The 17,664-nt window shown below is 41.0% G+C and overlaps 1 protein-coding gene across 13 annotated transcripts in view; it reads left to right on the forward strand.

The window, feature by feature from the left end:
- Positions 1–17,664, forward strand: part of FANCC (FA complementation group C) — a 153,267-nt gene that overhangs the window by 124,327 nt on the left and 11,276 nt on the right. For all 13 annotated transcript variants that reach the window (XR_006291032.1, XM_043547096.1, XM_037901717.2 and 10 more), the window contains 5 exons: positions 5,010–5,109; positions 9,337–9,412; positions 10,297–10,378; positions 12,819–12,993; positions 16,072–16,272. Coding sequence is in view for 12 of the 13 variants with exons in the window: in XM_043547096.1 (XP_043403031.1) it covers positions 5,010–5,109; positions 9,337–9,412; positions 10,297–10,378; positions 12,819–12,993; positions 16,072–16,272 (634 nt within the window). In the remaining variant the exon portion in view is untranslated. The remainder of the gene's footprint in view (positions 1–5,009; positions 5,110–9,336; positions 9,413–10,296; positions 10,379–12,818; positions 12,994–16,071; positions 16,273–17,664) is intronic.

Below are 17,664 nucleotides of genomic sequence, written 5' to 3' on the forward strand. Positions count from 1 at the left end.
TTAGGAGGGTGGGAGAGTTATGTGCACTGTTTTCTACAAAGACAGGTCCAGCTTAGGCCTCACTCTAAGTTTCTGTGTGAGACTGATTTTCACCTGAATCAGTCAATACACTTAATGGTTTCCTTAATTGTTTCCTTCCAAACGTCCCAAGCTCACAAAGATGAATGAAGGCTGCACGCTCTGGATGAACATAGGGCTTTGGCTTTTTGCCTGGTGAAGAAAATGCCTTTCAGGGTTCTTCTCAGCTATTTGTTTCCTATGTGGAACAAATGAGAGGTCAACCTGATACAGCACAGCGACTGTCAAAATGGATTACCAGCTGCATCACTATGTGGCATTCTTCGAGGAGTGTCCCTGTGGGTGCTCCACTTTAGGTGTCTTGGCGCCCTGCACTTCTAATTGTAGATTTGTAGTAGCAGTGCCCCGGCTGGCCACTCACGTGCGGCAGCCATCTCACATCACTCCAAGTGGTTATCCCATGTGCGCAGCCAACCATCTCCCAGTTCCTTCTCTACTACCTTTGGCTTTGGTCAGAACAAGAGCAGCGCCCTCACGGCTTTAGCTATTTCTATTATTTCAGTTCTTTCCTAGCTAGTATCTCTCTCCCTTAATTTCTCCTTTAATTTTCTTTTACCATATTAAAAAAAACCCTTCTTTTTCTTACTCCTCCCCTTTCCCCTGCCTCAGGCGGGTAACTCCCAATGACATAAGAGGCATAAGAACAGATTATTCCCATTCTTCCTTTCCACATAGCCTCAGAAATGCCTGATTCTTCAGGCTTCAAACACTGTCTTATTTGCAGACTCTCTATACTGGTCTCCGATGGCCATACACAGTGTGTCTGTTGCCTGGGGGAGACACATATGTCTCAAAAGTGTCCCCACTGCAAAAAACTGACAGGACAAGGAAGCCTAGGGATCTCCATTTGAAATTCCTGATAATGGAGAAATCCCTTAGACCAGCCTCTGACCCAGAGTCCAGGATACTTCCTGGCCAGTGGTCACCAACAGCAGCCTCAGACATGGGATCCTCCTCTAAAAAGGCAACTAAGGACTCTGTTCCTAAAAAAGCCACAAAAAAGAGGTCTCACTCTTTACCACAGTGAGATTCCGCTCAGAAAAAGTGATCTCCGAACGCAGAGTCTGCCCCGGTACCAATGGCACCAAGACGTCCCAAGGAGCTAAAGACCCGGTGCGATCTAGCTCTCATGGAGTTGCACGTCACCAAAGCTCCTAGCTCGGCACCGGTGGAGCCGAAGAAAACCCAGACAATGGCACCACCTGCCACACTGATACAGTGCAGCAAGCCTGCGGCACCAGCAGCCCTTCCTTCCTCTGAGTTCCAGCCAGAGTCTACCTCTGTCCTCGATACTGTGCCTCCTGGTACCGCAACAATTTATCAGTCAGGCAAACCTCCTGATTACTTCAGCTGTGGAGATTCCACTTTTTTGGCACCAACGGCACGCCAGCCAGACTGGGACCAAGCTTGGCTATTACTCCTGCAGGGTTAGTCCCTCCTCTTTCCAGCAATAAGGAGGAGGAAGTGGAGGCAAGGATGTACACCCCTCGCCATTCCTCACCCAAACCTGGACCCTCATGCACCAAACATCTCTGGATGGAAGAGGCTGGCAGGCTCCACAATGGGTGCCACCCTCCCTGCTCTCCCATCGCACTGGACATACTGGGACCCATGGGCATTATACATCAGGCCCCCCAACCCACCCAGGTCCAGAACAACACAATCACCTTCACCACCTGCCCAAGCTCCCTCAGAAATGTTGGAGGAGGAAGTAGAAGAACTTGAGGATGTGCCTGAGGGCGATACCATCCTACCTACCCATATCTCTTCTTCGTCACAGATGAAACAATAATGCCGCCACCCCCCACATCTAGAGACGACTTTAAATCCTTTCAAGATCTGTTTAAATGGGTAGCTGACTCCCTTGACATATCATAGCAGGGCTACCAGAGAGAGAACATAAACCAATAGATATATTCCAGGCTTCTCCATTAGCCAAGTTTGCACTACCCATTAATGCAGCCATTATGGACCCGGCAAAAATTGTCTGGCAGACACCAGCCACAGCTCCGCCTTCTTGTAAAAGATCCGACAAGAAGTACTATGTACTGGCTAAGGGGGCTGAGCTTTTTTTTCAAACTCATTGGTGGTAGAAGTGGGGAAGGGGGAATCAAAGGGGGAAGCCACATCAGTCAAGAACTACCCCTTACAATAAAGACTGGAAAAGACTAGACCTTTTCGAAAGGAAAGCCTACTCGTCGGCTACCCTCCAATTCTGCATAGCCAACTACTCGGCCTTACTAGCCAAATACACACACAACATGTTTTCTCACATGGCAACCTTTATTGAACATCTTCCAGAAGACAAAAAGGAGCACTACAAGACCAACATTTCAGAAGGTTCCCTCATTGCCAGAACGGCCCTGCAGCCTTCTCTTGATTCTGTTGACATGGTGGCATGATCCATCGCTATGTCCATAGTCATGTGTAGGGCTTCCTGCCTCCATCTTTCCAGATTTCCCAGGGAAGTTCAAGCAGCCGTAGAGGACATACCTTTTGAAGGCCAAAAATTGTTTGCAGCGAGCACAGATGTCTCCTTGCACACCTTGAAGGACTCCCAGGCAACGTTAAAGACACTTGGAATCTAAGTCCCTGCAAACAAAAAAGAAACAAGGCAGATTCTATAATCAGTGATTCTGGACTTCCCCATACACCCAACCTCAAAGACACTACAACCAATGCTGCAAACAGAGACAGACGAGACGCTGACAACCTTGTACCAACATGGCCCAGACAAACATGGTTTCCATGAGTTAGTGTTTTGGATTATTTTATCCCAGACATATTAGCTTTTGTTTTTCCAAGTTGAATCTTACTTAATTGTTTTCGGCTCATGTATCTAACCTCTGGAGGTTCCTTTGTAATGTTTCTCTGTTTTTGCTGGTGATCACATCTACTTCCAATTTAGTATCATCTCTGAATTTTAGCAATATAATATGTACTCCTCTTCCAGATCATTAATGAAAATGTTAAATAAGACACTAACACTGATTTTCGTGGTATCCCACTAGACCTCTTACCCTGAACTTGCTATACTGTTCCCAGGAGAATCTGCTTTTGGAGAATCTGCTTTTTCTATCATTACATGCTTTTCAAAGAGGGGACTGGAAAGCAGTTTTAGCTGCCTTTACGCTGCCTGCTCGACTTGCTCAGGGTTACACATTATGTCCTGTGGAGCGACAATTTAAGCATTTCACCTGCCCAACAGATGAGACTGCCTGGATTGATTTTGGTATTTCACAACTTAAATCATTGCGGAGTGCATGAGGCTCTGATTATGCTACTGCTGTACCAACTGCAGCTGTACAATATGATTTTGGTACAACATTCATCTGCTGAATTGGAATTAATTTGCAAACTGGATACAATTAACTTAGGCTTGAATAAAGACTGGGAGTGGATGGGTCATTACAGAAAGTAAAACTATTTCCCCATGTTTATCCCCCCCCCCACCCCACCCCCCGCCCGCTGTTCCTCAGACGTTCTTGTCAACTGCTGGAAATGGCCCACCTTGATTATCACTACAAAAGTGATAATCCCCCCCCCCTCGCCCCCGCTCTCCTGCTGGTAATAGCTCACCTTACCTGATCACTCTCGTTCCAGTGTGTATGGTAACACCCATTATTTCATGTTCTCTGTGTATATAAATCTCCCCATTGTATTTTCCACTGAATGCATCCAATGAAGTGAGCTGTAGCTCACGAAAGCGTATGCTCAAATAAATTCGTTAGTCTCTAAGGTGCCACAAGTCCTCCTTATCTCTGTTTATGTTGCTGTTTACTTTTCTAAATCACTAAGCTGTAACTGTATTACTAAATTATAAAGTTCCATCTCTTTGTGTGGTCTTTTCAATTTTTTAAATCTTTTCATTGCCTAATCTAAATATGAATTGGGTTGAACTTTCTTCTTGGAACCTATAGTGAGAGAGCAACTGTGAACAATGAACAATTTTAGGCAATGTGAATGCTATTCTTGCACCTTGCAACATGGCCAAGTGGATTCTACTTGTTGCATCTTAGGCCATGTCTACATGGGAACACTCGGGAAAGTTAAGGCAAGTTGTCCAAATGTATGAAGTCAATACTAATAAATTAGAGCATGTTAAAGTACCTTCCTCCTCACCCATGCGGATGATAGAATTTAGGAGTAAAGTGCATTTATTTAGCTGTAATTTGAGAGATTAAGCTACAGCAAACGGAGGCCGCTTACTCCTGAACAAGAGCATCCATGTGGGGGTTTAATATGCTTTAATGTAGGCATGTTGACGTCACACCTTCAGTTTATTGGACTTAACTTTTCTGAGTTTCCCCTTGTAAACAAGTCCTGGAACTGCTTATGGGCTCTGATCCAGCTAAGCACTTAAGCACATGCTAAATGTAAAGTATGTGAGTAGTTCAACTGAAGCTTAAAGTTAAGTTTGTGCTTAAGTGCTTTGCAGGATTGGAGTTTTAAAAAGCCATTTTTTATGCCAGCCTGCTTTTTTAATGTTGCCCTTTTTTCCCTGCCCTACAATTTGTTGCAGATGCAAACCCTATCATGTAGACACCTAAGTACATAGCTGCCCCATTTAGACCTCTAAATGCATGGGTCAGAGCTGCAAAAAAAAAAAAAGAAAAAAAAAGAGTCTGGATCTGTCCTCCTTTAAAAATTAAGCTCAAAGTGTGAAATATTTGTCAAAGGACAATGTTGTGTTTATCACAAAAGGTGTGTGTGTTTGTGTGTGTGTGTTCTTTAAAAAATGTTAAAGTGAAGTTAGTTTCTTCAGTTTTCATGCTGGCATTATCGCCTGATGAGTTCAGACACAGCTCAAGGCTACAATATAGAAAGAATGCGCGCTCTCTGTCTCTCTCTCTCTCTCCCCTTCAGTTAAAAGCTGTGTGATTAACAGACTAATAATCTGACCTGTCGTAATTTAACTTTTCAATGCTCAGGAATGCACTACTGGAAACCGGTGGAACTCCAGAAGTAATGACCATAATACAGATGTTTACACAGTGTTTTGTTCAAGCTCACCAGAAGGATAACAAGCAGGTTAGTCAAGCTCTATTTCTTTAAATAACTTTTTAATGAGAGGTTATCAGATTTAGCATGAAAAGAACAATTTTAAATTTTAGAATGCTGATGGAATAAAATGAGCCAAATAATGGTCTCACATCACTACTATAGATGGATGCCAAGACATAGTTGAGGCCCTTTAACTGGCATCAGACATAGAGGTGCAAAACTATTATGCCTTTTGCAAAACAGGAATAATTTATTTGTTGTTCTGCTGTAGCATTTCACCAACATAAATTATCATCCCCATATGTTCAGTGCTTAATTTGTAATGAAAGAGGTGCCAGGGCTGAAGGAATTAAGTGCCAGGGCTCAAGTAATTATTTTACATTCATAACTGATGCAGCAAGCTCAGAGTTGCCAGGGCTATGAACTGCTAAGCCTAGAGCTGCAAGGGCTCAGCCCTGGCAAGCCCTGGCGCAAATTAAGCACGGCATATATTATATTGTTATCCTGGCCCTGCAGCATTTGCCTGCATGCTGAATTACAGCATGATGCTCAATCTTGTACTGAAAGAGTGAGGGAGACCATAGGCAAGTATTTCTTTTGCAGCAGCAGGGATCCTACTGAGCACTGTGCTGAATGTAATAAGAAAAAAACAAAGAAAAATACATACAACGGTACAAAATAGTCAGGTTTGATCATCCAAGAGTTCAGATGAGGCTTAAAATTTCCCCACTCAGGATCTTATTCTCCTCTCATGGTAATTTTACAGCACTCTTACTCAATTGACTGCAGTAAAATTACTTGTGTTTTTCACGAACTTAACTAAGAGGAGAATCAGCCCCTCAGAGTTTAAAATCCAAGAACAGGGGACTTGAAAATTGTAATTATATTTATAGGTCACAAGCTTTCATTAGGTTCCTAGCCTGTACCAAAATTTCTTACTCTAATCATTTCATTAATTTGTCCAGTGCAGTTTGACATGGCAGGAACACTGGGTTGGGACACTATTCTACTATTGAATATATTTAACCTCTAAACAAACTCCAGAGAATTTCTACTTTCTTTGATTTCCACATCTTTTTGGGAGATAGTGGTTAGTGAAGGGATGGGTCTTGGAATCCGTGATATACTTGCCTCTAATTAGCATTGTGATTAAATCTGTCTTCTAGCTTCAGGTGTTTGAATTAGGGATGAAACTGCAGCTGTCTTATTTAATACGACTAAATGCCACACACATTAATTTTATTCCATCCTGGTTGCATGTTAGCAGTACATTGTGCAGCTCCAGGGAGGCAGAGGTGGTGGGTTGGAGATCATAAGCAGAAATTCCGCACTCTTCAACTTGCTGGGGGGCTAAATTTGTTGTGCTGGCTCTGCATGTGTTTTATGGTGAAAGTCCTTCACTTGATGACATCATGTCATGGATTATTGCCCACTTTTTTATGTGAAGCTGGCTTTAAATATGAAATAGATCTTCTTTATGCAATTTATGTGTGCATATTCACACTGCTATAATTAAGGTGGTGCCTGTGAGCATTTCCATTATAAATCTTTTTTTCCCCCAAGAGTTTATAAATCAACTGTAAAATTTGCTACAATTTAGCATACAAGGTCTAAGACTAGGATAATAAAATTGGTTTAAATTAATTTGATTGTATTGTTTTTGCTTTCTGAATAATATTATAATTGTAGACATTGCAACTTCACACAGTATCTTTGAGAACTATTGTATTAAATTTATGAATGGTTTATAAATTCATGGGGACAGGTTACCACAGCTCCTCCAGGAACTAAAAACAGGGGGGCATGATTAAGGCAAGTTGCTGAAACTGTAAACAACCTCAGAGAGGTACCACCCCCTGAGGGGTTAGGAGTGACCTCTGGCAGACTTTTAGTAAGACTGTAGGAACTTGCGAGGGGGGGCGGGGGGGTGTTGTATATTTTCTTTGTAATGTTTCTGCCCTAAGAATAAATGTACTTGTTTAGAAAGATCTGTGTGGTAACTGCTGGCAATACACTGTTTATAGCTCTCGGAGAGAAAGCAAGTCACAGATGCTGGCCATTAGGCAGGCTAGCTTGCTGGAGTTATCACAGTGTATGGCAGGTGGCTGTGCAGCCTTGAAACCCCTGGTCAGAAGGGAGTAGTACAAGGGCCCCTATCCAGAGACAGGTGACAGCTGGAGAACTGAGACCTGACTGGATGCCCCTGAAGTGGACCATGGGAATGGGGAGGGTGCAAATATAGTTGAGTTACCCTGAAACTGTAACAGTTATTACATGCATTTATAAGGTACCCATCTCTACGTCTGCATGTACTTAATGGGACATAAATTGCTCCATTAACATTTCAAATAAGAGGAACACTAAAGACTGAGAATGAAGAAGGATCTGGCCAGTTGTTTTGAGACCCCAGGAATTTATAGTTCAGCTAACTGGAAAAAAGGCTAGGCAAACAGATGTATCTTGTGAATCTGTCTAAGAACCAGGTTGTGTCCACAGAGGTGTGCAGGGTAGGAAAGAGTTCACAGAAAACCCTGTACTCCCCCCAGTATAATGGCTGGCCACAGTCACAGTCCCTTCTAGTATCCTTATAGGTCACTTAGAATGGGTGAGGAAGGGCATGGTATAGCTGGGGAGTGTAGAGGAGTGCTGTTTAGGGGAGGTAGCAGTACACATGTTTTCCTTGTGTTGTGGGGAGCTTATTGAAGGTAATCAGAGGGACTCTGTGTACCCCATGTTTGTAAATCAGGCCACTTATGTAGATGCCTAAATGAGGACTTAGGAACCTATTGTTAGGCACCCTTTGTTGAAAGGCTTGGCCCTGAGGTCACTGGAGAGATGAACCCGTGTGTTATGTTCAAATAAAGCTGTTTAAAAGTTTCTAACAATGTTCAGATCAGACCTAGGGCTGTCTGAGCGACATTAGTTTTGGACATTTAAACTTTGAACTGTGTTTTTGGAGGAAGCTAAACTTTTCTCTTGTTGTCTGTTCCCCTCCTTCCCCCCACACGCAGTAAGTGAGTGTTTCAACAGTAACATCAAGTTAACAACCATTTTTCGCCTGGGAATGTTCATTAAATATATGTCTGATTTTTCTTTTTAATCATTAGTTGAACAAGTATCTTTTTGTATAAAAACTAAACTTTGACTTACAATTGTACTTTTTGTCAACTATTAGATCCAGACACATCTAAATTTGTTTTTCCCTAATGTTGCCTTGTTTAGCTATTTTGATGCCTTGTATAAAGAGTGATGTAGAAATTGCTTACAACAAATTGGTTTTCCTGCATTCATGGGTGGAGACAAAAAAGAAAAACACATTAAAGTGAAGGGAAAGAATATCATTACATGTATTTATAAAATGCACATCACCATGGTATCTGAGTATACATGACAAAATCCAAGTGAAATGAGCGTGGTAGTCTAAGCACAGTCCTCACTGGATAGAGTTCGGAATTACAGACCTGTCATAAACAATGAGGAGTCTGGTGGCACCTTAAAGACTAACAGATTTATTTGGGCATAAGCTTTTGTGGGTAAAAAAACAGTGGGTAAAAAAACCTCCATGTTCTTGTGAATATAGACTAACACAGCTACCCTCTGATACTTAGATCTGTCATGTAATTTGGCATAATATGCTGTCTGTGTTCAAGAGTTGGTGTCGAGACTGAATAGTCCCTTCACCTAGAGAATGCAGGCTAGAGTTAACTCCAGACTAGAGTTAAGGTAGCTAGTGGGATAACTCACTGCGTTGTGTCCTAAGTATACCCAACAGGTGCTTGTAAAATAAAATAGTTTGGGTTCCACTGCTGCTAGTCCCTTAATTTTCACAAATAATAACAAAATATTTGTTTACTTTTTGAATTATGCATCTGTTGGAGTTAAATTACATTAGTCAGTTACTCTTTCTGGTTCCTATACATTAGAACAAAATTGCTTTTTGTATTCACAAACACTGTATGGGAACATTTAGATTTAAACTCCCACTATCCCCAAAAGCCTGTTTTCACTGAGGTAAAATAATTCCAGTAACATAAATAACTAGGTTTTGTAAACCTCCTTCCCTCTCTTTTCTATTCCCTCCTTCATACAAAATCTTAAATGTTAGGTCTAAAACTAATTAAACGTTCTTTATGCCAGACAGCACCGTTATTGTATGTGGTTATTACATTAGGTGAACCTATAATATCTTTAGGTTTTATATTCTTGGAAGCTGACCACAAAGCTCTTTTTTAAAATATTGACTTTTTGTTTTAGCATAAATTTCCCCTGAAGGCCTACTTTCCTCATCATCATCAGCATCTTGTAATAGCCTTACTCAAACATCCTTTTGGTAAGTTCTGCCTTGAATTGTTTTGCAGCATTAACAGAATCTGCATTTTCATTTATTTTTCTGCACAATAGATAACCTCAAAAATAATGCACAAGGGTTACCTTAATTCTGAGAGCTTGACTTTGCCACTTTTGTAATGCTCTTTTAACGTAGGTTTTTGTGTAACTTTTATATACAATGGCGTAGATTTAAACAAAATTAAAATCAAAACCAAATAAGAGTAATAGAAGAAAGGCAAATTATTTTCAATATAATAAAGCCAATGCTAGGAATTAAAAAACAGTTATTAAGCACTGGAAAGGTATTCAATGTTCATGTCTTGTAAGCCCAATAATGATCATTGTGAAAACGCCCATAAGACGTGTTAATGCATTGTGTTGCCTTTCTCCTCTCTAAAATCTGGAAATCTGATTTCAGTTAAGTCACAAATGAAAATAAGTTTGGTCTCCCTTGTCTCTCATTTATGCATATCAGAAAACTAATGTTTCATGTGAAGCAGTTCTGCATGATTGGCAATTTCTGCTAAGGACAGGGGCAGTTGACTGGGATAACAGAGAGATATTAGATTAGTATTGATGAGAAACTATATATATATATGTGTGTGTTTGTGTGTGTGTGTGTGTGCATGCGTGCACACACTTATGCCTAATTTGATGAATAGCCTGAACTTTAGTCCTGTATTTTGCAACTGAACTTTTGTCCTAAGAAAGTAAAGTAATTTATTATAGATATGGTTGAAAACTATGGGAAAGTTTAAAAATGAGAAGCAATTACTGAAGACTGAATCATGTGTCCAGCAAGTTCTAGTTCTAGCTTGATACCATACCAAATATTGTTCTGTTTTAGCCTGTTTAGGCACAACATTTCTTCTTATTGTTTTCCAGATTTGCCAGCTACGCTCTGGTCTCAGCACCTGAAATACATTACTGACATGCTTAAAGCAATAATAGAAGATAAAAGCATTAGGTAAATAAAAATACTTAGACTATCCCTCATCATTTCTTCCTGTTCTTCTATTACTTTGTGAAAAGTCATGTGGTTCATTATCTTGGTTGATTAATGCTTAGTTCTCTTTAGTTGCCATTTTCTTATTAGATCCCAAATTCAACCTCTGTTTAAGGATAGGAAAATAGGGTATCCTAGGATATAAGGAGGCCTGCTAAACTATTAACCTGATTTTCAGAGGTCTCAAGTGCCCACAGTTCAAGTCAATGAGCACTTCAGAAAATCAGGCCTTATAGTTACACCCTGTGATAGGGTCTACTCACCGCAAGGGGTACCTCCTTCTAGCCACTCTGGGGATTAGTTCCTTCCAGATCTGAGGCCCCCTTCTGCTGCATGCTGCACACTCTGTTGCTGCTCTCCCTCTCTGAAACTCAGGATGCTCCTTCTTCCTGACTTGGCCCTCCAGCCAGGTCCCTATGTGTGTTTCCTTAGGTTAGTGGCTGGTCCCAACCACTACTAATAAGAGTTCTTCCATTTGGCTTATCAGCAGCACCCAGGCTATTTACAAAGAAGTTTGCAATAGTAGCAGCAGAGGCCTGTTGCAATGGCTCCCTTGTCATCCATATCTAGATGACTGGCTCCTGACAGGAAGGTCCTGTCTAGAAGTTTTGACATTGACATCATTGCTGCTCCATCACCTAATGGCCCTGGGAGTTGGTATAAACATGGAATAGTCTACCCTAAATCTGACACAAACTATAGAATTCATAGGAGCGACTATAGACTAGGTCAGGGCAAGTGCTGTGTGGAAATGTGCCAAGAAGACAGTATGTACACAATAGTGATTATTCTCCCTTGACGTAGCTGAAAGACTCCAAGCGTATATTCATGGAAGTTCCCCTCTTCCTGCCCATACCTGAGAAGAAGCTAGTTATGGATGCCTCCCAACTGGACTGGGGAGCCCACATGGATGACTCACAGCACAAGGCACCTGGATCCCTCTAGAGACCAGAATGCAAATAAATCTCCTGGAGCTGAGAGCTGTCTGGGAAACCTGCAAGTGTTCACACCACTCATGATTCCGCCACATCCTAGTAATGTCCAACAACATATCAACCATGCTCTATATTAACTAACAGAGAGCTAAATCCATCCTTCTGTGCATGGAAACAGTTAATTTATGGAACTCGTGTATCCAAACCACTGTGATCCTAAGACCCCCTCAGTGCCACCTGGCAAAGGGTTCACTGTTCTGTAACAGCAACTCCTATTAAGCCTGAAAAACTTACTACACCTAATATTCTACTTTCATGGTTTTATCCATAAATAGTATCTTGTAAGGTATCCAGTGAAAACTGGTGACACATAAGCATTGTGAGATGTATGTATAGATGATATTTAAGAATTTGTGTAGAAAGTTGTATGTATGTATTGAAAAATATATTTCAGAATCTGCATCCCAGGCAGGGTTGACTATCAAGTTTTTCCTAGAAAAAGGAATGTTGGTTTACCTGTCTACCTAGGTTCATTTATAAATGAAGCATTGTAAGTCAATACAATGGAAACCGCCTTTACAGAGGAGAATAATTCTGACTCTGGGAATAAAGACAATGAACTCTGGGAAATATAAAGAAAAGCAAAAGGACATTTTGTTACCCGTTTCACTGAGAAACCTCCTGGGCAGGAGGTGTGGGGGGGAATGATTCATGAGTGTTGTGGATCCTGGTTTGACTGAAAACCAGCACACTTTGCAGGAAAAGATCAGCTGAGAGACTGTTTTAGACAAATGTTTGTAGCCTGTTAAAAGTAAGTCTTGTTCTAGTAGAAGCCTGTTATACTTTTGTTTTATTTGTAACCTGTTATTGTCCTTGCTCACTATCTCTTAAATCTCTACATTTGTTCATAAACGTTTATTATAAATAGTTTACAGTGCTGTGTTATATTGGAGCTGATATTCAGTTGACTCAAACAAGTTGGTGTATATGTACTATTCCTGGTAATTATTACGTGTGTCCAGTGACAGAGGCTGGAGGCTACAGGGGGGATGCTTTTGAGGAGTTCTGAGGTACACCTAATGTTTTACCTGAAAAGCAAAGTAGCGGTGGGTAGAGCCCAGAGGAGCGTGCTGAAGGGTTAGTAGTGTCAGGGAGCTCTCACCCACCTACCCCAACAAAGACTCCCTCTCACTGAGTCAGGGGGGTAACACAGTTGACTTACAGTCCTGGCATCTCAAGAAAGTGTCAAAGCCACATTACCGTGTCAGCAGTATAGCCCTCAGCTTTTCACAGTTCATGGGTGGACAACATCAGCAGGCCCTTTAGCACTGACCACAAGTGGGAACTGCACAATTCCTTACTAAACAGCATCTTCACCTAATGGGGAAGTCCTGCTGGGAACCTTTTGCATCCCACAAGATCATGAATAGCCAGCAAAACTGAAATGTATTTTGATTCTTTTGCAGATCTTATGCTGACCTCTTTGAGAGCTGGTTTTTGTTTGTTCATTTTGGAGAATGGGCTGATATCGCTGTAGAGCAGTTGCTGAAGTCTGAAGATGAATCCTCAGATACTTTTCTGTGGCTGCTTGCATTTTACTACAGTCCACACAATGATAAAGAGAAGAGGACGCAAATTGTGGTGGGTGATGTAGCCATGACTCAGAGTATTCAGCCAATTGTATACCTGAAAATTGAGGCATTTATGTGGGAAAGTAGCTGGGGTTTGCAGGGTTCTCCTGGAATTGTAAAATTCTGCAGTAGAGGGGATCCAAGATAATTTTTGTGGCTCTTTCAACTGTGAACATTTAGAAACTGGGTTTGTCAAGTGTACTGAAGGCCAGAATGCCTTTATTTACTTTTTTTCTGAAAAATATGACCGTATCAAATCAGCTTGATTGGTACACCTGTAACTACTCCTTTTGAATCTGTGTGTGGCAGGATTTCAGAGCTCCTGTGACATAGTCTTGTAAGACAGCCATGCTTTAAAAGTGAGAGAACTAATAATAACAGTGCAGCATTCTTCATTCACATTCAGCAGCAGTGAATCTGAATTAACATTATCTATCTAATTTGATTTCTGTTGCACCTGTCATCGTAGAATCTAGGCAGTGATCTGATGATGTAATTCAGTCTTTCTTATATTAGCTTGTGTCATGGCTACTTAGTTTTGTTTTAAACACTAAAGGTCTGGTTCTCTGTTCCACTCAGCATAGGAACAGAGGGGAGAAGGACAAAGGTGGGCCTTATGCTAGCTTTGCATTTCCCTATTCTGGACTCAGCATGGGACCTATTGGATGCCCTGAGTAAGTTAAAGCAGCCTAAGAACTGCACTAATTTACCCTTAGCTACCTATGACTATAGGGACTATTGCAGTAAGTAGGAATCATTGGAGTACAGCTGCATTCTGACCACACACCCTATCCTTACATATGGACGGTGTGGGCATGTGTGGTACAGAGCTGTTATCCCAGTTCTACCCAACCCAGGGAATCCTCCTTTGTCACAGATATTACCCAGAGTTTAAATTTTGCGTCATATGGCCCCAAAGAAGAAGTAGCACAATGCACAATCAGGTCTTGAGCAAATAGTCTTTTCTTGGTGTTAGTTAAAACCTCAAGTTATCACACACAATTAAAGTTCTCTGTGTTTCTGAAAAGGATCTTGGACATTTTGTTTGTGGGATATCAGAAGACACTATTTAACTAATAACTGGTTAAATATACTTGGGAAAATAGTGTTTATTTTACTTTGAATAATATAAGAAGGTGTGCTCAAGTGTCACAGTTAGGATAATTGATACTTCCATTATAAACGTTTGTTTTTAAAGGTTTATACTTCAGCATAAAAAAATCCCTTATGAATGGGAGGAAGGTGCTAACTTTTTAAATAATCAAACTTGGCATACTTCTGTAGAAAAAGATAATGGCTTCTCTGTAAATCACAATGAAAGCAATACTGAATTAGGTTGCAAGTCCTTTGGATATGGATATTGCACCTGATCGCAATGGAAGACATTGTCTCTTTCCAAAGTTTTTCATGAATTTCTCTTGAAAATACCAGTCTGATAATAGAAAAAAATCACTTTATGTTTGAGACAAATTGGTTTAACCCATTTGTTAGTTTTCTTTTGTGGCAGGGAGTGGTGGGGAAAGGACAGTACTCCATATGCATAGAGGGATCCTTTTGTCTATTGTTTCCTTCCCCCTTTCTTAGTGCTTCTTGCTATTGTTCCAGTTTCATTAAAGTCCTGATCGCTCCTCAAAAGTGCACTTTAGAGTTGTAGTTTCTTCACACCACCTTGTTCCTAACTTGCCACTGCTCAGTCAAAATATCTCATCCTCCCTCACCCCCCTGCCACCCTCTTTTCTCTAGTCCTAGCACAGGGGAATGAGAACACAGAGAAAAAAGAATGTGAAGATGGATAGGTACGGGAGCCTGTAGTCATTTCAGCAGAGAGGAGGAAGAAGAGGACTTTGTAGCACCTGGTTATGGGAAAGAGAGACTGAAACACTGCAACCAGACACACATTAACAGATGCAGCACTAGATGGAAGCTGAAATCATAACATCTGCTTTGAATATCATGGAGTAGTGGGGCACGATTTAAAATCCAAAATATTTTTACCATTAATGAGGTTTAGATATATTGTAGCCACTCTTCCTTATTGATTCAGCTCAGGAGTGGTTGAATGGGGGAATCAGTGCAGGTGTAGTGAAATGGGAAGGAGTAAGATTCAGGTGCCCTTGTTTGGAAGCAATCCAATCTCAGTGGAACAATAACATTTCATTATGTCTCATAAACTTTTATTGTGGTCTCATTAGTGCCATGTAGCATCCCTAGTGTAACCTGGGACAGACTTCAATGAGAAATTACCTTCCAGTAAAGCAAACTCTTTCAAGCTAGCATATATAGAAATGTTAATGTGAAAAAATCAGTAAGTGCTAGGAAACAAATAGTGAAAACTAAAAGGAACTCAAGAACACTTGGGGGCTGGTGTCCCACTTCCCTGAGTCCTAGGTGGTATGCTTTGCTTTTGTCCTTATGTTTCCTGTTTTTTATGTAATGAACAGTATTATTACAATGAAATATGTTTTTTAATAGCTGCTTATGATGAACTAACAACTTCTATTATGTAGACACCAAAATCATCATTCTCTGTTTTGACAATACATTTATATTGACTGCTCCAAGAGGCAAACGAAATAAACATGTTGCAAGTAATACAGGAAGAAGCCAAAACCCGTTGTTCTTATCAGAACGTTTTATCAGTTGAGGTCAGATTGCATGGGGGTTTAATTGATTTGTAGCTGCAATATTGAAGTGAGCCTTCAAGGAGCCTTCTGTTCTTTTTCCCACAATGTAAAAATCTGACTGCATTCTACTGAGGGATTTTCTCCATTTCCTTTCATGACAAAAAAGGTCAAAACTTGGCTCGATGCCTTGGCTGCTTAGTTTGCAAGACCAAAGAAAGTAAAGAATTTTCCATTTTGTCCATTTATGTTTGTGTGAACCAGTGTAAGCAAAATGTGCCTCCCCTTCCTTCCCTGTTCTCTACAGTGCCTCTTAAACTCAAGCTCTTGACGTATTTTTACGATTTCTTCCAAGGATTCAGATGTCTGTTAGTGAACAAATCTCAAAAAAACAACAACAAAAAAACCCCATAAACACAATTTTTATTCTTCTCTGATCCTTTATCTTTTGAAATTGTTCCCTACAGGTAGAAGCTCGAGCAGTGTATGATCGTTTGATGATGCTCTTCAGCTGTACAAACCTCTCCATCACAGATCTGCAGGCTGCAGCTAGCACTAAAACAGATAAAAGGCAACCTTGCACCAAACACCTTGTCAGGCATCTTCTTCTTAGTTTTTTGCTCTTTTCTTCGGGTGGACACAAGATTGCCCAAGAGTTTATTTCGCATGTAAGTGTTTCCATGTTTTTCAACAAGCTTTTTTTTTTGTATTATTCACATGTTGAAAATTTCTCCTTCTTACGAAAAAGCTGATCACAGAGAATTAAAAAAAATCATGCTAACCTAAATAAGAACAGCTAAAATATCCTCTTCCTTGACAGTGCTTCCACAGGGTCCCATTGGAGAAGTCATTGCCTATAGAGCCACAGATGTTTTGAGTAGTAGCTAACAGTACAGGGGTGTATGTAGTTCCCTCACACCTTACATTCTATAGATTTAGACCATGTTTACCCTACCACTTATATCGGCAAAACTTATGTTGCTCAGGAGTGTGAAAAAATACACCCCTGAACGACCTAAGTTTCGCCAGCATAAAGTGGTAGTGTGCACAGCACTATGTCGGCAGGAGAGCTTCTCCCACTGACATAGCTGCCACCACTCATTGTGGGTGGTTTAATTATGTCAACAGGAGAGCTCTCTCCCTTCAGCATGGAGCAGCTACATGAAAGATCTTACAGCGGCACAGCTGCATCAGTTCAGCTGTGTTGCTGTAGCTCTCTAGTATACACATAGCCTAAGAGTGTATACGCTTTGCCCTCCCAGGCATCAATCACTTCCCACTCTATTTAGCAGCTGGAGTGGTTATGGAACCATCCACTGCCCATTTTCCTGTAATTAGTGCTAGCACTGAATAGGTGGAGGGAATTGGCATTTTAGGGAGACCAGAGAGGAGGATGTTTTAGAAGCTGAGATAAGATATAATGAGACCCTGAATGAAAGAGTTAGCTATGGGGATGGAAAGAAAAGAATGTGTGGTGAAGATGTTGAGGAGGGAAAAGTGACAGAATCTGGCTGTGACTTGCTAGTTGGGGGCAAAAGACAGGGAGGAATTGCAGGCATGAGTGATGGGGTGGGGTAATAATGGTGTCAATAGCCATAGAGAATGGGGGAAGGAGAGAAGATTTGGGAGAGAAGATAATGTGGCTAAGACTCAACTCCTTTGGTGAAATCTTGGCTCCACTGAAGTCAATGGGAGCTTTACTCTTCGAGTGATTGTCCATGTGGGTACCATTTCTGGTGTACATGTGCCACAGTGCATGTGAGATCAGATTCTTTTGGCCAGCAGTGTCCATTGCGTCTGTGTCCTGGATGCCCTTTGGCCCCCCATCCCCTCCAAAGACATAAAGAGCAGAGTGGGCCTAACTGTCCTTCAGTTTCTTCTAACCACCTGTGGCTGCGAGATGGAACATTTGGTAGTGTATCTTGCCCACTGTGTGATTTAAATCTCTTTATATAAATAATCAGTATATTAGTTTAGGTAAGAGAGTTAGTTTTCTGATTATTTTTATACCCACAGGCTTAAAAAAAGATTTATTAGTGTTAGGGACTTCTTCGGTACCA

Source organism: Chelonia mydas, chromosome 5 (genome assembly GCF_015237465.2).
Source record: "Chelonia mydas isolate rCheMyd1 chromosome 5, rCheMyd1.pri.v2, whole genome shotgun sequence".
NCBI classification, from domain to species: domain Eukaryota; kingdom Metazoa; phylum Chordata; order Testudines; family Cheloniidae; genus Chelonia; species Chelonia mydas.